The sequence below is a fragment of the Camelus dromedarius genome, chromosome 15 (genome assembly GCF_036321535.1).
Source record: "Camelus dromedarius isolate mCamDro1 chromosome 15, mCamDro1.pat, whole genome shotgun sequence".
Taxonomy (NCBI): Eukaryota; Metazoa; Chordata; class Mammalia; order Artiodactyla; family Camelidae; genus Camelus; species Camelus dromedarius.
This window is the reverse complement of record NC_087450.1, coordinates 35,437,120-35,462,294: the sequence shown is the minus strand read 5'-3', so window position 1 is coordinate 35,462,294 and position 25,175 is coordinate 35,437,120. Positions and strand designations below refer to the sequence as shown.

General features: G+C 41.2%; 1 protein-coding gene across 12 annotated transcripts in view; it reads right to left on the bottom strand.

Moving 5' to 3' along the window:
- Nucleotides 1–25,175, bottom strand: part of SLC8A1 (solute carrier family 8 member A1) — a 394,428-nt gene that overhangs the window by 329,975 nt on the left and 39,278 nt on the right. For 3 of the 12 annotated variants that reach the window (XM_064494545.1, XM_064494547.1, XM_064494546.1), the window contains exons 1-2: nt 4,148–4,225; nt 1,282–1,443 (exon numbers count right to left, since the gene is read on the bottom strand). The exons of 2 other annotated variants lie outside the window; for them this stretch is intronic. In XM_064494545.1, coding sequence (XP_064350615.1) covers nt 1,282–1,350 — 69 coding nt within the window. In that variant the 5' untranslated portion in view covers nt 1,351–1,443; nt 4,148–4,225. Of the gene's footprint in view, nt 1–1,281; nt 1,444–3,749; nt 3,896–4,147; nt 4,360–20,419; nt 20,466–25,175 lie in introns of those variants that run through there. 7 more of the 12 variants (XM_031466901.2, XM_064494548.1, XM_064494554.1 and 4 more) reach the window with 7 other exon arrangements.

Sequence of the window (25,175 nt, the reverse complement as noted above, 5' to 3'; positions counted from 1 at the left end):
TACCAATCAGGACTTTTTCCCTCCTCCATGTCTTCCTTCTAGAATTGGCTAGGAAGTTTTAGGTAAAGAGAGAATGGGATTCTCATGTACCTCTGTCTGCCCTGTTACTTACTATACTCTCTTGGCCAAGAGAGTATAGTAAGTAACAGGGCAGACAGAGGTACATGAGAATCCCATTCTCATGTACAGATCAAAGATCAAAGGACAATCAAAAACACAGACATAAAACACTTGGGGTTCAATACAGAGTTGTCAGCAAAGAAAGTCTACAAAAAACACTTGAGGCAGCAAAGGCTATGCGCAACTGTCCTCCGAGTGGAGTGAACACACTAGAACAAGGCGCCCGATCTCCGATCTCCGATCTCCTCATCTGTACTCTCAGCTGCTTGTAATGAAAACGTACCAGTAAGAGGAGTTCAGGAGGCTCCGATTCAGAAAACGATTTGCTTGATTTACAAGCCCTGTTGAGAACCTAATCACTGATGAGTTTAAGTCTTCAAAATATGTGTTGTATGAAATATCTTTTGTGATGTGTGTGTGTGTGTGTGTGTGTGTGTGTGTGTTTGTATGTGTGAGTGGCTGGGGGAGGTGGGCATGAAGAGAGAGACATGGAGAGACACAGACACAGAGAGCTATTTTTTGGAAGAGAAACAAAGAAAACTGAAAATAATCCCACTGCACTTAATGAAGCCCCACTGGACTAGCCCTGAGTCCAAATCAAAATCTCAGAGGCAAGACTCACAAAGCTCACTTTCCCAGAACCTAGTCCATCTCAGTTAAGTCAGGGAACACCTGACGTTGACTTCCACTAAATTTCAGGTACGTCTCCAGGGAACAGACATCCCTTTGTTCATAGTGAAAATTGGAAACAGCTAGTTCCACGACCTACTGGCTTCGTGAGCCCTAATTACCACTGACAATTAGAAGCGAAGTGACAGGAAGCTGAGGGAGCAGGCTCTGAAATCTAGGGAGAGTCGGGAAGAACATTTGCCACAAGAGGGAGCAGGAGAATCTGATCAGTTGGGAGCCTATTTGGTAGAGGTTATGATGGGGGGTCTAATTATGAGATGCGGACAATACTGGAAGATGTTTTGACAAGAGACATTTACCCCTTAGAGGGGGGGAAAAAAGAGGATGAAAGCCTCTGAAAGACAAGAGATCTCAGCATAATCTATTCTTAAGTTCTTAGCAAATGTAAATCACCAATTTAATTTTTAGTGAAAAGCAACATACATACACACTGCCAAATTATCAAACATGCGAGATACGGGCTCTACTAACCTCTTTTAATTGTGTATTTCTTTTTCCAGATTTAATTTCTGTTTCAGTTTGGATCTTGTTTCTTTCCATGCTGATGGGGCAGACGGCTTGGCTTGCTTCTTACCTACAGGCTTTTCTCCCTCTACCTGAAGCCATCATGGAGAAAGGGCTCCTGGTATTGGTCTGGAACATGAAGATCAGATGGTACAGTCCTAAAATGCACTTACTCTGGGAGAATCCCATCCATGAGCTCAATGAAAGCTTTAACTTGCTTTAAAGGGGAAATGCAACTTCACTGGATCTCTAGGGCTCTTCTCATCATTTATTTTGTCAAAGAAACAGATTAAGTACTTAGAAGGAAGGAACCATGCATTTACTTTGCAAGACAAGTAAAAGTCTATTTTTGTCTGATAAAAAAAAGGTGTTAAATATAGCTTGCTAACAAAATGCTGAAGCTCTCGAATATTGTTTTTTTCAAAACATAGTAAGTTGGGAAGAGCAATTAATGTAATTCCTGCAAACAGTCTCATAGGTGTTACTGACAAAACTTCATCTTCCTCCTGTAATTTCACTTGGAGTTAAAACACTGCTAGGGTTATACATTTTTCTTCCCTTTCATGGTCAACAAAAGGGTTATCTAGTTCTTAAACCGAAATGATACAGTAGCAACCATTAAATAGTAATGATAAATAGAAAGACAGACAGGAGGTAGACAGGTAGATAGATACGCAGACAGACACAGATATAAAGCACAGCTTTCATATTCTTTTAATTCATCACACTCCTTTTCCAGCCCTGCTAAGCTTTCAAGACAGAGTAAACGAAGTCTGATTGTCAGGGACACATACATTCTTTGCTGTCCCTGCACAGCTCCATAGTCAACAATTGTTTACCTCTGTCCAGTTCTTTTCTTTTTCCCTAGGAATCAATCATTCCATATTTAATAAAAGAGCCATTTTAGGAAGAAAAAATCCTTTTTTAATAGATGGGAGAAATATCAGCTAAAGAGCCCTTAGATCCAAATGGAATCCTTCAAGCAGGCAGAATCCGGAAAACGAAACCCACGTAAGAAAACACATCTTGCTTTTGATGAAGTAAGTGGGTCTTCCCTCACCTTCTCACTCACAAGGCCCCAAAGATGGAGTGACCTCTCCTTTCCTTCCTCCTTTTTTTTTCCACACCGACCTAACCTCCCAATGAAGCAAGTTTAGCAAACCCATAGAGCTAAATCCAAGTAACACAGGATTTGAAAGAGGAACCTAAAAGCAACCATTCCCATTCCAGCTTTGTTTTCTTTTCTGAAATGAATGGAACACCTAGCTATATTTTCCTCCTTCCTTTCCTGACTTGCTGCAGGAGTAGCTCTGAGAGACAGACAGAAAAAAGTGAGTGTGAATTGTGTGTGTGTATGTGTGTGTGTGTGTGTGTGTGTGTGTGTGTGTGTGTTGAGGGGCGTGGATGGGACGTATACTTTCAGAATCCCCTACTGGTTGCTCCCCATTTCACTTAGGAGATCTGCACACAGATGCTGGATTGTGATGTTCAATTGCTCATATTGGGAGATACTCAAGCTACGCCTTTAACCAGATCCGATCAGAATCTCCACCTACTCCGCCAGCTCCTCCATGACAGAGATGCTGCTACTGTCTTTACCACATCTGTCGTTTTCAAAAAAGCTTCTTCCACTACACCTACTGATATCCTTTTTTTTCCCCCTTTCTTTTTAGTCTTTACACCTCCAGCAGGACAAAGTTTGTATTGTTATATTCACAACCACTAGTGGCTGACTAGCAGTAGAGAGAGAGCGCCAGCAAGGGAGCCAGGCAAAGGGGGGGGGGGTGTTAAACAAATACCTAGTGCAAAGCCTGACTTTCTTTCCAATGACTGCGGACACCATGCACATTGCTTTCTTCAAAAAATTCTTGGTTAAATTTGATAACTCTGCTCTCAACCCAACCGTTGCCACTTTGTCTGGAGAGGGAAATACGAATTGCCAGCCCAAGCCATTCATCAGTCAACAGACTCCATGAGGGAAGGGGGATTTAAAAAAAAAAAAATCAAGGATGCACACATACTGTATTTTTAAAAGCACTGCCTGGGCGGATTTGGCTTCTCTAGCCGATTGTCCACCCGTAAGACCTCCCTCTTCTTCATTAAGGAGGAGCCAAGGATATCCTCGCATCTCAGAACACAGACCATTTCCCCAAGAGCCAGCAAAGCTCCAGAGGCGGATAATGCATCGGTAAAGTTGCCTTCGAATCTCTCAGGGAAAGATGCCTGTGCGTGCAGAATCCCCAACGCACACGCGGGCGGAGTGCCCAGAGACTCGGACCCTTCAGCCCACTCCCCCACTGCATCTCTCCCTTGCCTGTCCCCCCTCCCCGGCCACACCTCCCTCCTCTCCGCAGTCAGTGCCGAAGAAGCACCCAAGGCTGGCTGGAAAAACGGAGATTCGCGAGTGTGGCCTTGGGGAAGACCCCAGGGATTACCAGCAGGAGGGCTGACCGCGGAGCAAGCCCAGTGGGTGGGGACGCCTGGATCCCCAGCAGCGCTGCATTCCGGGTGGACTTAGCTCTTCGCGCCCTGGATCCTCAAGCCCAGCGCGGTGCAGGGTGCAGCATCTCTCCTTAGCAGCCCTTTCTTCCTCCAGCAGCCGGCACTGGCAGGCGGGCACACTCAACGCCCAGACGCACCAGCCCGAGCAATTTCACTCCCCGAGAAGCACGGACACCCCAGAAAATGGGTAGGGAGACATATACCTACACACAAACAATTTAGGAGCCAGTCCCTTGCCAAAGCGGAGGGAGTGCAGCCTTCTGAACCACAAACGGAAAATAGTTGGCGGTATCTGACCAAATCCCTCCTGCTGTCCATCAGAAGATCCTACCTGGTCTGGGGGCAGTGTGGCTGGATCCTTTCCCCTGTTCCTCCACGCTAGGAGGAAATACGGCGCACTCCCTCCTTTTAAATAGCTCCCGAGCAGGGAGAGGTCGCTCCCATCTTCGAGAGGAAGCACAAAGCAGGCGGTGGCGGGCAGGCTCCCGTGCAGCGCCGGCGCGAGCAGGAGCGGCGGCGGCGGCGGGCAGCCGGTGCGCGCGGGCGGGAGGCAGCGCCGAGGCCGGGAGGCTGGGAGGGCCGGGGCCCGGGCGGCGCGCGCGCTCCCCTCCCTCTCCCCACTCCCTCCCGCGCACACTCGCCCGCCCGCCGCCCGCAGCCTCGCACTGGCTCACACGCGCGCTCCGGCCCGCCGCCGCCGCCGCCGCCGCCGGCGCCCGGGCTGCCGGGTTCCCCCAACCCCCGCGCCCTCGGCCACTGCCGGCCAGGGGAGCCGGCGCGTTCCTGGAGCTCTGGCCGGATGGGGAAGCCCTTGCAGCCTCCCAGCTTCGGCCGCCGGGGAGATTTTTCGCTGTCCTCCCGGCTCGCGGCCCCGCAGTGCGTTCTGCCTGCGCGCTAGCGCTCTCTCCCGCGCCCAGCCCATCGATGACACGCGCAGACCCGCGCTGCAACTTTTCTTTGCGACCTTCCTGGCCTCACCCACGGACAGGACCCCAACCCCGGCTCGCCTACCCGTTTCTCACCTCTGAAATTGTTCATCCGGATATATCTCTCTTCCTCCACTTTCTATCCCTTTGCTAAAGGAAGCTCTCTTTTAGCAAAGGGATCTGGGCAGAGATCAAAGATTTTCTCTGAAACCCTCACTCCGTGTTTTTCCTACACGTTGGTTAGTAGCAGCTGACACAAGCAGATAAAGATATGGGGGCGGGGAGGGGGTATCCCCAGCCAAGAACTCGGATAGATTCTCCCTTTGGTGCTTCCCTCCAAGATTGCGGTTCACCTGGGAATAATGACCAAGAGGCTGTTTAATATGAAAGCCCTGCAGCTTTTAAAACTACAGAGGGGAGTAAAAGCTGAGCATTAAGGTTAAGTTGGGGAAGATCTAATGCAGCAATCGACGAACCATTCATTACCCTTTCCAAGAGAAGCATTATCATTGCCAATACATCACTTCCCCATAATTAATAAAGGAGCACTGCACCAGGCCCTTGCTCTCTTGACAGCTCATTCATCCTTACGAATCCTTAATGACTTGGCAGGATGAAAGGCTAGACCCGCTGTGGAGTTCACAAACCCGGCTGCAAATCAGACGCACCTGGGAAGCTAGTTAAAAATACAGATTTGAGCGTCCCATCTCGAGACGCTGATGCACTCCTCATGCCGGACTCCAAGTGTGTATTTTTAAAGCCTGAATTGACGTTCGCCACTGGTGTGGTTAGCTAATGTGTGGGGGATGAGAGTGGCAGGGACACCAGCGCATTAGACGGAAAGTAAATTTCTTAGTAGAGTTCTCCCCCAGGTACTTACAGTGCAGCTGTGGGGCAGCCAGACCACAGGGAAAGTTTCTGACTCCGGGAAGCCCACCGTTTGAGTATGAGGCAAAGGAGGTGGAGGGACCAGCGGAGAAAGTAGCCCTCCTCTGCCTCTTGGCCAGTGGCTCTCAACCCTGACTGCACTTCAGAATCTCCTGGGGAGCTTTTTAAAATCCCAGTGCTTAGGCCACACCCCAGGTAGAGTAGCTTGGAATCTCTGGGGGTGGGACCCAGTTATCAGTAATTATTTTTAAGTTTCCCTGGTTGATGCCTACCGGTAACCAAAGTTGATAACCATATTCTAGGTCAATGCTCCTCAAACATGAACATGCGTATGAATCACCGAGGGATTGCAGTAGATCTGAAGCAGGCTTGGGATCTGCATTTCTAGCAAAATCTGGAGTGGTGGTGGTGCTGCCTGAATGAAGACTGCTCTTTAATTAGCAGGGGTCTGCCACCCCTTGCTAGTGGTTGAGGACACAGCTTGATGGAGGAAACTTAAAACTTCTTGTCTTGTATATTCCCAGATTCTTCCTTCCCTAAGAACATTTTCCTTTCCCCCTCGATGTGTTAAATTTCTTTGGAAGCCGCTCTCCACGCAAACGTTTTGTTAGACTGCACTGACTAGCGGGTGTGAACAGAATGACATGTCGGGAGACGCAGAAGGTCTCCATGACTCTGTTAGCATATATCCTCAGCCAAAAATTACTTGGGGTCCTGACTTCAAGAAAGTGTGAGAGGCAGACATTTGGCTTACACTCAAGGAAAGGGGCTTGGAGAGAAAAGTGGCTGCTTTGTAAGTGACATTGAGAAAAGTACATAACTAGACTCCACCCATAGGAAATAGGACAAAGCTAACTGAAGGGACTGGATGGAAGTGCCAAATGAAACTGTGAGTGGACTGCATCTCATCGCAATAGATTTTATTGAAAGGGTGAGGCCTGTTATTGCTATTATGGCCCACTAAGTGAAAGCTTAGATTCTCTTGAAAGAGTAAGGATGCTTGGGCATGCGGTGATAAAAGCCCTGTTCTTCAGTGTCTATATTCCAGTGGTGCCCAAAGTCCATCTTGTCAGCAGCTAAGAAGGCATGAACACAACATCTTGGTTCTCTTTATTCTTCCCCACCCCCCCCCACCAATTTAGACCGATATTTAGGTTAATATGAATATTTGGGGGAAAAATTGATATTAAATAGTTCTCTTACCTAGAACCATTAAAAATCAGCCTAGTGCCTAGTGATTTGGAACCATTTTTGATTTGGCTCAATTTCTGAGCCCCATTTCTTTTTCCTTTCATTTCCCATTAAAGGCATTTTTATATGGGTTCCTGGGCCCCAAGGCAAATCAAACCTTTTGCTCCCTTGTAAAGGTCATACATGACTGGATTTTTATTGCAAGAATTATCAAAGGCTACATCACTGGCCCAAGGTAAGGATGTAGGCCGTTACAGGCTGTGGCTTGGGAAAGAAGAAATATCCTAGGGAGGAAGGTGGTAATGTACATCCCAATGGCAATACTATTGCTTAATTGTCTTCTTGCATATTGATTGCCATTCTTTCCTTTGGGCTTAAGAATAGCTGTGGGTCTCCGCTGTTACCTCTCCAAAGCAGTTTGGCATGACCACTTTGGAGACTCCATAGGGATGTCATCACTAAGATTTGTTCTGTTCTGAAGATGATTCTGATTTTCATGAGCTATTTCCTTGCAAACCTTCAGGGGATCTTTTAGCAAACTCATTTTCAAACCAAATGTACATGTTGTGAATTAGGCCCTACTTTTTTTTTTTAAACCAGCCTACGGAAAAATTAGACATACCATCAGGGGCCCCCCCAGTTTTATTTTTAGTATTTAACATTTTACTGGAACAGCCAATACTTTTTCATCAGAGGGGAAACAAGTACTTCGTAGTAATTCCTTTCACTTTAGTTCTTTGAGTTACTTAGGTCAGATGCCATCACCGGTTCTTGTTGTTGTTGTGCTTGGAGCTGCTTCTTCAGCGTGTTAAAATAGGTGCAGTTACTCCCCACCTCATTCCTTATCCTGCCCGTCTTCACCACTCACCTATCTGTTCACTCACGGTTTCAGTCTGATACTGATTTCTACATAAGTAAAAAGCATGACAGGATCTGCACCCTGGCCAGCAAGAGAGAGGAGCTTAGCATTAGCCATTTCCCCCACACCTACAAACCCCAGGTGAACCACCCCACCAGGTTTTCTTCGCTGCTGATTGGATGCAGGCTTTTTTGCTTCAAAGGTGACTGTGGGGATTCTTGGTGACTTCTAGGTGCTATTGTCCCTCCTCCCTGGGGTCTTGCCCCTTGCAGTTAAACTTTTACTTGTCTGTTTCGTTTTGCCTAGTTGAACACCATGCTTGAACCCCATCCAGTAAGTGACCCCTGTCGTTAGGTGGGAAGCAGCCTTCCTGGTAGATGTACAATTATAACCTGTCTTTCTCCAGTGCTCCACCACTGTCCAGTCACCTACTTCCTCCGAATTTGTCAGTCTTTGGACATCAAAGGCCTGCACTTCTGCATTTGATTCACTTAGAGTCAAGGGTTGGGCTTCTGCAAAATCCTGACACTTTCATTTTCTATTTCTGCCCTGACTGTAATCTGGGGAAGTGTTTTAACCTCTGTGTGTCCCTATATCTGTGTCTGGAAAACCTAAATCATAAATCTCCTTCAAGGAGTTATGGAAAGGATAAAATGTATATAATGTGCATGACATAGTTCCTGATCATAGTAGTTAATCAATGGTGTTGTGTTGTTATTATGATTATTGGTAAATTTCTATTAAAATGATATCTATAAAGTAAAAAAGTTTCCTATTAATTAGGTTCAAATAATCAGACCATCTCATTACTGGTAATGATTATGCCACGGCTTTTGCTATACGGCATCTTGTACAGTGAATAATCCAGGGACGTGGATGCCTCTACGGTAGGAGAGAACTTCCACTCTCTGTAATGAGAGAAGCTGCTTGTGCACTTTCTGATTGTGCAGAGTGTGGTCACGTGATCGATAAAGGGGGCACCACATTCTGGCTGGATCACGGTGTTTCTTTTCCTTTACATCTGGATGTCAACTTGATCTGCTCTCTATAATAATCCAAGGGTTTAATTTTCAATAGAGACATTAAAATTTTTTTATTTGGGGGGGAGGCCATTAGGTTTACTTATTTATTTATTTTAGTGGAGGCACTGGGGTTGAACACAGACCCCCATGCATGCTAAGCATGTGCTCTACCATTGAGCTATATCCTTCCCCCTCTGACAGAGACATTTTAAACAAATACTGCTACAAGGAAGAATTGGGTTGTCATGTTAATTTCATTAACGGGGGCCTTATCTGGGAGGACATAAACTTTTTCAGTAAGTTTGCATAAACTTTCCCCAACATTGATTCAAGGACTCCATCAGCAGGGACTCAAGAACTCCCCAGGGTCCTCTGTACCAGACGATTGTTCCTCACAATCTAGTTCTGAAGCAATATCCCTGAGAGACTGTACTTCAGCTTTTCCAATAAATCTCTTTTCTAAGACATTGTCTATGATATACAGCTCCCTGACTGCATCTTCCGTTGCTGGCCACTGATTATCATCTTCTGAGAACTGCCAGTTTTTTTGTGGTGACCACAGTGCCCAGACAGTAACCCTTGAAAATAATCATAACCAAGATACCTAAAGGGGAAAGGGACTGAATTTATGAGTGTCTTAATCCATGGTTTCAATGATGCTGATTCTGCTGTCCCTGGAAGTGTCTGGAAATAATGAAACGATATGTTCTTGTCTCTTTAAAAAAATTCAGCGTCTTCCATAGCGTTACAAAAAGAGTCCTTGGCAATTACAAGTAAGAAAAGTTCAGAAACTACATTCTATCTTCCCTCTCATTGAAAGTATGATCCTGTCACACCCAAAAGCCTGGCTCTCTTTGCATTTGTTTAAGAATTTGAGCCTGTAGACCAAAATCAATGTTTTTTATGTAGAGACTAAAATTATGCCATCACATCAACGACCTAAATTTTCCATAAGAAATCCTTATGAACTCATGAGGGAATTAGGAGTATCCTCATTTGACAGATTGAGAAAGTACAAAGATTTGCCCAACCCTGCCCCGCATAAAGATCAGTTGTGTGGTATCAAAATAATACTGATGCCCAGGCCCAGGCCTGGAGATTCCACTGGTCTGAAGAGCAATAGCCTTTTTTTTTTAAAGTCCCCTGGTTGGTTCTAGGTTCCGCCAGAGCTGAGAACCACAAGCCTAATTGCTAATTAGTGGCCAAGTGAAAAAAATCCCCTTACACCGCCACAATGCTGTTTCTATTCTGCAGCTCCATCAGACATTGGTATTTAAGAGAATATCAAAATGGGGACTCTTCTTGGAAATTTCAGAGAATTTACAAATGTTTAAGGGCCTTTCTGAGTCTGGAAGAAACCCACCTAGGTAATGTAATTGCCCTGACAAAGGTGAGCTGGTCGAAAGAGATGATCAAGAAAGTCAAATCCGAGACCGCAGGGCCTCTGTCTATCCTTTTGACCAGTCAGACCCCAGCAGCTAGAGCAGTTTGTGCTTCATGGGAGACAAATTAATAAAGGCACACGGTTCCCTCTTGTGGGACTGACTTATGCAGAAGATGGATTTTGGTTGTTGGGTAAATTAAACTTTTTGGCCCCTGTCCAGTGTAAATTGCAACTTAATAGCGATCATCTCATATCTCCAGTGCAGGCCCTGGTTAGCAACTGACACGGTCACCATATCCACATCCACAGTCCCACCTGGCCACCTGCTCTGTGATGACAGACAGATTGTCTGTGACATTCCAGGAGGCCAGACCACACAGAGATAGCAACCTGACCCAGCCTTAGGCTCGCGCCCGTAAGCAGACTCCTTGTCAGTTATCTCAGCAATTACTCATAAGCTCTCGTTTGACCCAGTTTGCAATTATATCAGAGAATCTCTTATTTCCTGTTAAGAGGGGTTCTTCAGGCATATGTTGTATGCGTATTATGCTTATATTTTCATGTATTGTTTTTCAAGATCAAGGAACCAGGGAACTTCCTGAGACATTTAAAATCGGCCACTAAGCAACTCAATAAAAGCAAAAACCCGGGGAGTGCAGAGAAAAATAAAACATAGTTGAGAACAGTTGTATTAATTCATGTGTTCGTTCATTCCGTCGTGTGTTCACTCAACCAATATTTATGAGGACCTACTCTGGGCCAGGCACTGTCCCAGGTGCTCAAGATACACCAGCAAAAGTATCAGTAAAAGTGTCCATTCTCCTAGGACTTACATCTTATTAGGAAAACAGGCAGTAAGCAAGGTAAGCAAATTAACACAAGGAGATCCCAACAAGAAATGAAGCAGGGAAAATGAGACAGAGACTTCGGGGAAAAAGTACTCGTTTTCAGGTGGTCAGTTTTGCAGAGAACTGATTTAAGATTTCTCATTTGACAATGCCATCCCTATTTTGAGAGTCCCAAACAGATGAAAGGATAGAGCTCACAGGGCTTTGTTGGTTTGATCATGTGTCTCTGTCCTGAGTTGAGGTTCCCGCAGGAATTCCCACTTCAGAGCCCCCGGATTTCATCAGGACTAGCTGCAGACGCCAGACCACATGGTTTGCCCCCCTCTACATTCAAGACCATATACACATGATACAGATCCAAGAGTTGTTCCCAAAAGACAAGATGGCTCCCAGAGGTTGCACACAAAACTGCTGTGTTCCTTCCGAGGCAGAGTTGCTGCAAGAATCCTAAGCTCTCCTTTGGTTTAATTTAAAGACTAGCATCTTATTAATGCATCTACATGGCAAATATTACACAAATGAGTTCTCATGGGTGGACGGACCTCTTGCCACAAAGTTAATAGCACTGGTGAGGAGGGAGGGGAATCACATATGTGTAACTTAATGATGGTTCTGGGTTTTTTTCCCAGGAGTTTCTCACACCTTCTTTTTCCTTCTTCCTACTTTTTTATTTGAAATTACATAATACACACAGCATGCACGCACACACACACCCCATTCATACACACACTCTTACACAAACTCACACACTCACTCACATACACGAATCTCAACTGTGGCCAAATATCTAAATGTTGGAAAATCACCATTTGCAAACTTGCAAATAACACATAGAAATGACAGCTAACCTCATTTTTTTCTAATTGTTTTAACATTAATAGTCTTATCTGCCAGATCTTATATCCTTGGTTTCAAGTCTATTTAAAAGCTCAAGGAGGGAGGGTATAGCTCACTGGTAGAGTGCACGCCAAGCATGCATGAGGTCCTTGGTTCAATCCCCAGCACCTTCATTAAAATACATAAATAAACAAACCTGATTATCTACCCCCCCAAAAAAATTTTTTTTAAAAAAACCTCACAGGCTAAAGCAGATTACAATCCAAGTATTGCCCTCTTTTGAAACTGAACAATGATAGATTTGAAAACTAAAAATGATACCTGAATTATGTATTTCATGGATCTTAAGAAATCTTTTTTGCCATCCTGTTTCCCTTGTCAAAAATAAAAAATCTCTCAATGTAGACATTGCTCAAGGAAAGGCAGATTTTAGATGGAAAATCAATCAACACACCAAATGCCTACCTAACTGGTGCTCACTGATCAATAAGTATGTGTTGAATAAATGAGTCAAATTAGTGGAACATGCCTTATTAGAGGGCAGTCACTTAAGGGAACTTTTGTAGCAGCTTTACTGGCTGAATTTTTCAGTCATTCAGGCAGCAGATAGCAAGTGACTATTCCATTTAGCGCCATGAACTAATAAGTCCTGTGGTGACTGAAAAATGAACTAGACACTGCCCACAACCTCAAGGAATTTATTCTCACAGCTGGAATTAGGCTGTGGAGATTTTTGAGCACATGAGTCAGACAGACAGACATGCACTTTATGAAGTTTTATCTTGTGTGTATGATGTGTAAAAGCAGTCATGGTCAGGGATAAAGAGACCAGAGTTGAGCACAATCATCCCACAGAAGGCCAGGTGAGAGGACTCTGAACAATGACTGGAGAAGAAAATAGGAAAATAGTTATTTTTCACTTTGGCTCAACAGTTGGCAGAATCCCAGTACCCCCACCCACCCAGCCTCGTATTTAAAAAAAAAATCCTGACTTTTCACTTTCAGAGGAATCATTACGTACCATTTCAGTTGGAACACATATGATTTCTATAAGGCTGTTAGTATTGTAGGAAAAACCTCTCCTAAAGAGTGGCATTCTAGAGCAGCTGCGGGGCAGGGCTGTCTTCTCCAGGGAGCAGGAGAAGCTGCGTGGTGCTGACAAAGAGCACAGGACCCTCAGCTGGTCTTAGTGTTGTGTTTGAATACAGACTCTTCACCTCCTTGTTCTTTGCAGCTTAATTTGCTCTTCCTCCTGACTACTCCCCTTGATGTGCGGCTGCCTTCAGAGGAGGTAGTAGGAAGCTGAGAATATCTGGTCATCTTTCTAAGACAGGCAGAGCTGAACTGTAACCAGGAGCAGGTGAAAAGAGTCTCTTTCCCCCACCCACCCACCACTCCACGAGTAAATCTCCAGGCATTTAAATCCTCTGTGTGGGAAAGCCAAATGGAGCCAATTTTGATGAAGTATGGACTTTGTAAAGAGCCTCGTGCTTCCTCTAACTACAGCTGATTTTTGTATTATTTTAGAAACATACAGAATCAGTGAAGGAAATCTGAGCGTAATCATTATGTTTAATCGGATATGAGCAGATACGAGCTTGAGTTTTATGAAAGCGGCTTGAATTTTGGCACTTGCCTGCTTGCTATATAATCACAGATAAAAATCATTTATTGATTTACTCACTTATTTGAGTATTTTACAGTTACCATATTAGACATAAAGGGCTCATCAGTGAACACGTGAATAAACAGGGCTTTCATTTTGAGGAAGAAAAGAGATATTAACAAAATTACACAATTTTCTAATAGAGGAAGCTGACCTTTTTAGGAGAGCCTGTTAAGCTCTAAAAGGTGGCTAGGAAAGGAGGAGGGTGAATTCAGTTTAGTTCTGTTCAGAAGAAGCTTCACGTGCAAAGGTCCTGGGGTGAGAAGAAGCAATTGAGGTACTGAATGGAGGTCGGAGTGTCAAGTGCAGAAAGTGAGGGGGAGGGGTTGTTAGCAGGGGCTATAAAGTAGCAGGGCCATGGAGTACTCTGAGGCTTGGGTTTTGGTCTTATTCTGAATACTGAGATAACTTATCTGCTCATTCTGAGGACTTGCCTTAGTTTCTTAGAGAATGTTTAGCCTTGCAAATGACTAAAGTCTCTTCACTTTTCCTCCTCTCCTTGCTCACACATGGTTTACCAGAATTCCTTCCAAGTTTGGCATTAAGGGAGAGACTTAATCTGTTAAGTCATATATTCTAGACATGATTTTACTTACCAGTGTTGTGCCCTGTCAGGGGTCTTTTGTGTGATTATCAATAATCACTACAATATCCAAAATTCTCCACCAGTTTGCTTTTCAGAGTTTTCAGGGGAATTCTTTGTTTTATTTGGAATTTAACAAGAGCTGTTCACCATTTTGGAAAATTACTTCACTGGTGGCCATGTCACTCATTGCTCAGGATTTGTAGCTGTCGCCTTTCGGCTGGTGCTACCTGATGGGACAAGCATCTGCTGCTCCATCCCATCTTCCAAAATGAGACCTGACCTTCATCAGTTGAATGACATATTGGTTTATTACAAAATGTTGACGTCTACTTTCCTTCCATATTCTAGTTAGAGAATTATGTAGAATTTGAAAACACTGTTTATGAAATAGGTTATATTATCAATTAATTTTATTTCAGAATGATGAAAAGGTTGCTATAATGTATTTTGTAAAAAAATTGGGGGGGGGGTGTAATTAGGTTTATTTATTTCTTTAATTTTTTTAAAGGAGATACTGAGAATTGAGCCTGAGGCCTCATGCATGCCGGGCATGCACTCTACCACTGAGCTATACACCCCAACTATAACCTATTTTTATAAAACAAGGAAGTTGGGTCTGAAAGAATTGATAACCTCTTCAAGTTTGTAACTCTCTAAGACTTAACACAGCCTGCTGTGGCCAGGGCAGGAGTTGGAGAAGAAATTTAAATCAATTATGATTTTCAGATTCAAATTTAACAAAGAAAGGGAATGAAATCAATTGCAAGGAAGAGGCTCTTTCACTAGCTAAAACTGACTGCAAATTTTCGGGACTGATACACCCCCCAGGGAGCCACTGCAGGAAAGAGCTTCCCCAGAGTCCCACTGGAGGTTCTCATTGGAAATAATGCCAGGGTCTTTTCTGCAGCTCTTACATCCAACTGGATGGTTAGCCACCTGCCACATACTTGAAGAATGGAAAGAATATGTCGTTCCAGTTCTGCTATGAACTACCTGCTGGTCAACTCACTATCTCACTGAGACTTACTTCCCCTGCAAACTGAGGAATGCTAAGAACATTTCTGTTCTTTCAATATTATTGTGAGAATCATATAGTACAATATGTATAAAATGTTCTGTAATAAAAAAATATGATTCTCTAACTTCTTGCATTCCACAGGACTCAGATCCATGTTGTGCATGTACGAATACCTAATAGTTCATGTTAGTTGGCTTAATGTATCCTCCTCCTCACCCCTCCTACCCCCAACCCCAAGGAGCAGAGATGCTGAAAATGTTGACTTGGTCTCTATATTTCCAACACTGATGCTTAATTTCTTCATTCACATGGATGATATACCTGACAGAATAACTATTTATGATTACTTAACATCATTAACTCATTTCTAAATGGCTCAAGAGAGCATTAAGTATAATAGTGTCTAGGTATTGAGATTAATCATACATTTCACAGGAATTGGTGGTCTAAACACAAAATATGCAGAGAAAGCAGCAGCATGAGCATTTTAGAAAGTGAATTAATTTGTGAGTGAAATCCCACCAGGTACACTCTGGAGGGCAGCTAATTAAATCCTCCGAAGGGAGTGGAGTGGAACCCTAAGCCTGGCTGGAGCTGAGCTGGTTAGAACACAGTTTCTCCTGTCCCTTAGGGTAACGTACCTGACCCTCAAGAGAGTCAATTTCAATTTTTCAGCTTTTTCAGTTGTTCAGCTTCAATTTTTACCCATCCAACGACTCCAGTTAACCCCAAGCTGCCCATCTTGAAAATGTCTCCTTCAGCACAAACCCGAGAGTGTGCTGGGGATTGATGGAAAGTCAATCTCACTGCTAGAGGAACAACTCCAAGTGAAAGGGTTTGCCCTATAGAGCATCACTCTATAGATCACACAGGAGCAACGCCCTCCTAAACGAGAGGGTGATGATGCCATTAAGCGCTATTACGGATGGCTAGAGGGAGGACAAAGGTGTAAATTGTCTCGTTCAGTTTTCTAAACATCTTCCTCCTCTTAATTAAAAACATTGGTTTTCCTGCTGCCTTTGTCTCCTTTTTTCCTCGTGCAGAATAATGATTTGCTTCCTTTTTGGTCCTTTCAGAGGCAATTTCTGCCTTAATTAAAAGAAGAGATATATAATATCTCTTCAAATTGGACATTCACATAAATAACTTTGGTCTTTGTTATTCCCTTCAGAATCCTGTCCACTTTAATTAAATCCTGATTAATTTCCATTTTTCTTCCCCAAAGAAAACAATAATGGTTTTCTGTGACAGTTTTAAGTCACTAGTATGTATGTTCACCATTTTTATGTTACATTCATGATGTTAAATTTTTATGGCTATCACCTTTGTAATCTTCACAAAGTATTTTTTTTGATAACAAAATTGCATTGAGGACTTTCAAAAAAAGACTTTTTCATATATGACCATAAGATTGTGCAAAAATAAATTTGATCACTATTAAGTATGGGGGTAACTTTAAATAAATTGCTTCAGCTTCGCAGATTTCAGGTTGATTATCTGTAAAATGGGAGTGTGGAACTAATTTCTGTCTCTTCCTTCCATTAAAACATTGAGAGTCCATGATATAAAGTCTCAGTTCTTCCTCATGGTTTCAAAGTTCACTTTCCATCATTTGATCTACGTTGCACCTTACAAGAGAGGTGGTATGGAATTATTAGCATCCTATTCCATGATTGGGAATTTTCTTTATTGTGTGCAAAATACAGCTATTAATTTTCTCTGGAAAGATAACTTAGAGATAACACTAACTTTAGTGGCATTTTCTTGTTTAAAATAAGTGGAGTTTTTGTTTTGTTTTTTACTGTTTACTATTATTGCTTTTTAGAGAAATGTGCTCTTTCCTAGTCATCTAAACAGTTATTTTAAAAATCAACAATCACTCATTTCTTTAGATTATGAAGACTTTTCATGTCTTTCCACATGATCCTTAGCATTGCCCATTAAGTTTTGAAATAGAAAATATTTTTAGATTATCATCATTTTCTATTTTTATTTTAATTTCCCCTTAAGAGTAGCTCTTCTGTATTTGTGTATTCCCAAAGTGCATAAATCATCTGTAAATAATAACCTATATTTAAATACTTCCTTCACTTTTTATTGTCGTAAATCTTGAACATATATAAAAGTACCGGGAGAAATAGAACCAGTACCCACGTACCTATCTTCAGCTTCACTGGTTAACAACAAAGAATCAATTACATGGCACATAGATCTCCCTCCACCTTTCAGGTTTGAGTATTTTAGAGCCACTCCTGGATAGCACATCTTTCTTTTGTTTTTAGCTGGAGATGATACTTAAGGTGATGGCTTAGCACGTTTCAGGGAGTGACCTGGTTTTCCTGGGTATCTCCCAGGTATATAGGTGGTATACATGCTATCAAGCTTCTGTTTGTTTTTCACCTTTTACTACTGGTGTCTCAGCCAAGAATAGAAGGGTAGAGAGAAAGTAATTTTTTCTCCCCTGCACTCTCATCAACTCTGTGGTTACCCTGAAATTTGATTGGAACAATGTTTTAAAACTTTCACTAAATTCTACCTATTTTCCCTTATTTGATTTAGTTCACAATTCTATGTATTTTCCCCATTTGGATAACAGGATTTAATTAAAAATTTTAAATAGCATTAATCTAACTAATGCTCCACAATTTACTGAGACTTTAAAAATTCCCCTTTATGTTTAAATCTTAACAGTTTTTCTAGAGGGCAATCTGGTAAACGTTTTATTTTTATGGTGCATACCTTTAGAGTAATTCTACTTCAAGTAACTCATCCTAAGAAAATAACTAAAAAAGTATGTACAAATATAAATGCATAGAAATTAAAGACAGCATTGTTTATAGTAGCAAAAAATTATTGCAAACATTCTAAATATCTAACAAGAGGCTGTCTAACACATGGTGATCACCATGGGCAGCCATTAAAAATGGACTTACAGCTCTATGTTGCCAAGAACAAAATGATCTATAGATCAATGTAGCATATAGGTTTTTATTGACATGAACACATAGTGTGTTAAAAGCAAGTTGTGAAATATTATATATAGTAGGATGCTTTATTTTTAAAAAGAATATTTGATATAACTCAAGACAGATATATTGATAGATACACAGAAAAATTCTGAAAGCCTATACTTCCAAATGTTACTTCTATTTATTGATTTCTGAATGGTAGCATTTAAGTAATTTTCTCTTTCTATTTTACTGACTTTCATTAATACATGAATTTGTCTCACAATTAACTATAAAAATAAAATTGAAATTTTATTTATTTTTATGAATAAAAAGAATTTTAAATCAACAATAAAAACATTTCTTTAAATTGGGATAAATTGGGAGTTTGGGATTGGCAGGTACTAACCACTGTATATAAAATAAATAAACAGCAAGGTCCTACTGTACAGCACAGGGACCTATATTCAGTATCTTGCAATAGCCTATAATGAAAAAGAATACTAAAAGGAATGTGTATGTGTATATATAACTGAATCACTATGCTGTACACCAGAAATTAACACAACGTTGTAGACCAACTATACATCAATAAAAATGAATACTTCAAAAAATAAACAAAACAAAAAAAGAACAAAAGAACATTTCTTTCATTGCAAAATCCCAATAAATCAATTTTCAGTTTAGACATAAAGAAGATTCCCATTCGTTGTCATTTAAGCCTAGCCCGTGCCACTGATTCTTCTACCCTTAAATCTCATGGTGAGATTACAAACCGATAAGTGGTTTTTACATATGATGATTTCTACAAGCCAACTTTAAAAATTTTATGTCTAGATTTGATGCTTCTTATCACCTGTGAAATTGCTGATTTTATACTGAACCACACTGCTGGAAGCTTTACACTGACGGTTTGGTTTCTCCAACAGAAACCTTTGCTACTGCTAATGTTCTGTGGCACATGGAGACTCTATTAAATAGACTCATACGAGGCTATTTAATCTTTAGGCCCACTCTCCACTAGCGATAGCATTGATAACCTCATGTTACCGATGAGGGAAAAGCTTGTGTTCACACCACTAATAAACTACGCTGGGACTGGGACCCAGGAATTCTCTAAAGTCCACTCACTGCCTGCTTGACCACAGCATCCCCATCGCAGTCTCACCCACTTCACTTCTACCTTGCAAGTCTTATCCAACAAGTCCCAACCACACAGAGAATATCTTTCTTCATTCTCTGCCACAACATTTCTGGAATAGATTGCCTTATCTGTCAATGTCTTAACTCTCGTGTCATTGGCACACTTTCAGCTCCTGTGAAACAGGGACATACTACTTCCTCCATCCCTCAATGTATGGAGATGGTTATAAATTGTGAGCTAAGCACACTGAATTGCTACTACTGCCTAAAAATAATATTTCTCCCTCAGTCATATAAAGGGAGCACACCCTTCATTAAAATAAGTTACTGACCTCAGGCATTTGTCTGGAAATACCCTATTTATGTACCCCAAGGCAATAAAATTGACAGGAAATCTGAAAGGACTACTGCAGTTGCAATGAGTTGAAAAAGGTGTTTTTTTTTCTCTCACTTTTTTGAAAGGGAAAGGGGAAGTAATTAGAGGTTTTTTTTAATTAATTTATTTTTTAATGGAGGTCCTGGGGATTGAACCCAGTATCTCGTGCATGCTAAACACACACTCTACCACTGAGCTAGAACCTCCCTCGAAACAGGTTTTTTTTAATTACAAATAGTGACAAACATTTTATTTTTAAGTGTTTTGGCCAAATAAGGTAAGATTCATTAAAAAAAAAATGGAGGTAGTGGAGATTGAACCAGGACCTTGTGCATGCTAAGCATGTGCTCTACCACTGAGCTATACCCACTCCACAAGATTCATTTTTTAATCAAAACTCTTCAGGACTTTAATATACATGTTTCTATATCATGCTGGCAAATCTTTTTAAAAAATGAAGAAATTTAAAATGTTTATCCAGCTATGATGCACCATCCAATAGATGAAAAGGGCAGAGCATCAAGTCTATAAGATAGAGCACTCTTCTGGCTTGGGAAAGAAACGGACTGAGCTTGTGAATAAACTTGGCCTATGTCTAAACCAGGGGGATTATAAACACAGGCATGCAAGCAAATGAATCAAAGTGGTATAAAAAGCCAAGTGCTGTCAATGGTGATGTTCTGACTTCTATGTCATAAAGACATCTCCATGTTATATGACAACCTTGCAGTAAACTTATACTAACCTGTTGTTGACAAAAAACAAACAAACAAACAAACATAAGACATCAAAGTGGAAGGTCTGGATTGAAGCCTGACGACATGTACCACCCCAAATAATCTTTAATCTCTGTGATCTTTATAAAATTATTCCTTTTACAAAATAGAAGTAAAGCCTTCCATCCCACTTACCCCACGGAGTTGGTGGGACTGCGTGAAAACACACGTGAGAAAGTATCTGGTGAAACAGAAAGCATGATATTAATTTAAAGCTGAGTTTTTAGAATTATTTGCCAATTACACACTCTTAACAGTTTTGTCCCAATACTCTTCTTAGCTGTTTCAAAGATTCCAACATATGTTTTTTGAGTCCCTACTATGTACCAGTTCTGTTCTAAGTGCTGCCAGAATAGCAGTAAACACAATGAAACATCCTGTCTGTCTGGAGTTCATATATCCAATCAGTGGCGACTAAAATTGTAGACTACTAGATTTGTGAATGATGCTGACTCATCCAACTCAACAAATGTTTCTAAGCAACTGCTATGTGTCAAACACAATGATTGAATAAAATAATCACATTACCTGTTGCTGGGGAATTTATGGCTTAGAAGACAGCATGGAACCTGCCAAGTTTCAGGTAAGCTTAATACAGCAGAATAAGCTAAAAAGAATGCATCTAGGAGACATGCAACTGAGAGCTGGGAGTCAGGGAGGCATTCTGAAAGAAGTACCACTCACGCCAGAAGACAGAATACAGAATGGGGGTGGGTGGTAATTTTCCCATTCTAGTCTGCATTTTGGAGTATAGTGGTTTGGGCTGAGTATATCCAAGGGACAGACATGGACAATCTAGGAAATCATAGCACAAGGCAAATGATGAAAGTATTGAAGACATTTAGCCCAGTATATTGAAGACTTAAACATGATAAATATCTAAATATAAATACGTTAAATTTACTTGGCATCATTCCAGGTGGCAAATTTCAATCAATGGCCAAGTATAAATCTTCCCCAAATCCCCACCGCCACCTCTTTTATTTCTTCTGTGAACATCCTTCCCTCACTATTTAATTAACATACCCTTACCTCCAGTCTGACATCCCTTATTTCTTTTCCCTGCTTTATTTTTCTCCACAGGACAAAATGCCTTTTGACACATGCATTTTTTTTTAACTTACTTAACATTTATTAATCGCCTTGTCTCAAAATAATACGTCATGTGAAGGCAGGGATTTTATATGTTTTGCTCATTGCTCTATTTCAGGTTCCTAGAAGAATGTCTGGACCACCAATATTTGTTGCATAAATGAAGGAGGATTGTTCAGAACATGAAATGGGCTGCCTCACTACACAGTTTATTTCTCTTTTAGACAACTGAAAAGTAATGGATTTGTTTCCTAGAGTATTAATGCAATGGATAAAGAATAGAATTACATGGGCTATGATTTTTTTTTTCCTGATAGAAAGATATAGACTTTTCCTTTTATACATCCATTGTCAGGGAACTCATTACCTCAAACAAGATGGGTAGACGACTCTAATCTTTTGTATTATCTTCTAACATTGGACCAAGTTCTGCCACCCTGAAAGCTCTATTCAGTGATCCTAATTCTAATTCGAATGGATATTCAGTATAGATGTAGACGTAAACTAATTTAGGATTGAAAACACACCAAAATAGAACCTTCACAGATTAGAGTCATAGTGCTAATGTAAAAATGATTTACATTATCTAGGACTTTCCATTTAAGGTTACTCTCACTGCTATCCTTCCTGTAGTGCAAATGATGAGGCTGGCTCTTTCAGTAGACTGTCTTCCTCCAAGGCTGGTTTTCATGGAGTCCCATCATCCTTCATCAGGACAGTTGTCCTCTAGCCCTACGATTTTAAATATGGCATCTGGGCTTGGAAAGCCATGTTGTCAGCAGATGATCTATCAGGACCAACAGGATGTCTTTTCTAATTACTGATAAGATTCAGTCTCTGTTTTCTTCTTTGGGGCACATGTTTAATGTGCACAATACAGCCTTATCCCGTGGTTACTGGCTAAAGCACCAGGAGGGGACATTCACTTTTGGACGAAAACACGTAAGATCTCTCAAAAAAGTATACTGTCTCAATAGTAAGATTAAATTTATCCCTCAATTTGTAATGACTTTGAAATCCCAGTACTTCCTAAGGGTTTAACATCAGCTTCCTTTTTTTCCCCTCTACAGTCTGTGCTGATATTTTGTGATTATTCTCAGTAATGATGATAATGGTAGCTAACATTTCTATATTACCTACAATAGTAGCTAACTTTTATTAAATGTGTCTAGCACTGTTATGGATACTTTACAAAGTTGAACTTATTTAATCTTCTTACCAGCCCTTTGGTTTAGGTAATATTATCCACACTTTAAAGAAACTGAAGCATGGAAGGGTTGAGTAAATTTAGGTTGTTTGATTTGAGAATCTGAGCTCACGGCCACAATGCTAGACCTTAAAAACTTTCCATGGGTTGCCATTTGGATTCATGTTTGCAAAGCTTTAGTTATCTGCATGTGCAAATAAGCTGAAACAATTGTGAGTCTATATTAAAAGGCTTTGTGGAATAAAGGAAGACATAATGGATGCAAAAAAAAAATCATGATTTTCTTGGTTTCCTGAGAAATATATTTAACCAAAGTGATCAAGGTTAAAATATAGTTTACTGTGTACTCATTGTCTCAAATTCAATTTATAAAATATTTATTTGGGAACCTAGTTGTTGATGGTTTCGTGTCTTAGAACAGCAGTTCTCCAACTCTGTGGACCCCATTATACTCTTAAAAATTAGTGAGGATCCAGAAGAGCTTTTGTGGGTTCTATCTGTAGATATATATATTGTATAGAAATTCAAATTAAGAATTTATTAAATATTCAGTTATTAACTCAGTAAAAATAACAATAATAATATAGCCATTACATAGTAACATAAGTGATATTTTTACAAAATAACATTTTCCAAAGCAAAAATGTTTAGCAAGAAGAATGCTCTTGTTTTCCCTATTTGTAAGTATTTCTCTTGTTTGGCTTCAGAGCAGACAGCTGGATTTTCATATCTGCTTTTCCATTTAGTCTGTTGCAATATCACATACCACACAGCCTCTAGAAAACTCCAGTGTCTGCTTGTGAGAAAATAAGACTGAAAAGGCAAATGCCATCTTCATATAATTATGAAAATAGCACTGACTTTTTGGACCCCCTGAAATAGTCCCTGAGAAGCTTAGGGGGTCCCTAGATCACTCTTTGAGAACTGCTGTCTTAGAATGGTTGACTAGGAGAAAACCAAAATAAACCTGAGGGCTTCCTTGAGATGATTACATAAGCCATAGTTTCTCCTAAAAGTTCTATTTCCTCCCAGAACGTAACATTCTATGATGCTTCAGAATTTTTATGGGGTTTGGGGGCAATTCCCCAGTCTAAGTCACTTTCTTTTTTTTTTAAGTAATTTTCTATTCAAAATATAATTAATAATTTTAACATATTCCCAGACTTGTTTTTATATCTAAGAGCCTTTGTTTTGTTTCAAAAGCATGGAAATAAATAAGTAATGAGAAATTAACAGCATTGTTTACAAGTCAGTTAAAGCCTTTGGAGGTTAGTTGTGGAACATTCTGATTTTCTTATGAAAGCGTAATGTTCTCCTTCAGGAACCCTGACTTTTCCCTATTTGCATATTTCTCATATCACCCAATTTGCAACAATCTATCTTCACTCGTCTTCTTCAAACCCTATAAAGGCTCTGAACCTGAGGCCGGAAGCAGAGTACTGTTGCAGTGTCCCAGGGCCACCAGGCACTGTCGTCCAAACCCCTTTGCCTGACTGTGTTTACAAAGAGGCTGGATTCTTGATGGCTGCTGGAGCCAAGTCACTCCTTTAGGGATAAGGAAATAAAGTCTTACCCTTACGAAGCTTGCCTTCAGCTGGGGAAGACTGAAAGTCAACAAAGATATAATCTAATGTTAGGTAATAATAAGGCCTAGAAAACTGTTAAGCAAGGTACGGGCCAGAGAATGGTAAAGAAGGAGGTTAGGTAAAGTGGTCCAGGAGCGGCCCCCTCTGCAGATAAAAGCTGAGCAGAGATGGGACTCAAGTGAGAGAGAAGTCTCTTTCTAGGGCAAAAGCTGTCCTGGCAGAGGTCAGAGAAAATGCAAATTCCCCGAGGTCAGAAGAAACTTGGCTTATGTGAGAAGACAGCAGGAGCCAGTGTGTCTTGGAGCCAAATGAACAAGCGGTAGAGATACAGGAAATGAAATGAAGACCATGAGAGGTTTTTACAATTTATTTGAAGAGTACAGGGGAGCTCCTGGAAGGTTTTGAGTAGAAGACTGTCATGTTTAAAGAGGATCGCTCTGAGTATATGGAGGAGAATCAGCCTGGGCTCTTGATGGAAGCAGGGAGACCAGTGGGGAGAGAGCTGCCGGTGGCTTTCAGTTGGATGTTAGCTGTGGGAGGAGAGTGGTCCGGCTTGGGAACTATTTGGATGGTAGAGACAACAGGATTAGGGGATGGATCAAAAGTGAGATGTATGAAAAAGGAAGAAAACAAGGGTGAGCGCTTCTTCTTTACTGAGCAACTGGGTGAACACAGTTGCTGTTTACTAAGATAGGGAATCTGGGGAATAGAAATAAAAAGTTTTGCCTGGAATGTATTATGTTTGAGATGCCTGGTAGATATCCGAGTAGGGATATTGACTTCTCAGTTGAATATATGTGCCTGGAACTCAGGACTCAAAAATTTGAGCATTAATGGCATCTGTATGGTCATTAAATCTGTGGTACTGTGTGGAATCAAATAAGGAGTGACAGCAGAAAGACAAGGAGATGGGAGGAGTGTCTGAGGACTGAGCCCAGAACACTCCTACGTTAAAAGATTGAGAAAAAGAGGAAGACTAGAGAAGGAAACTGTAACAAATGGCCAT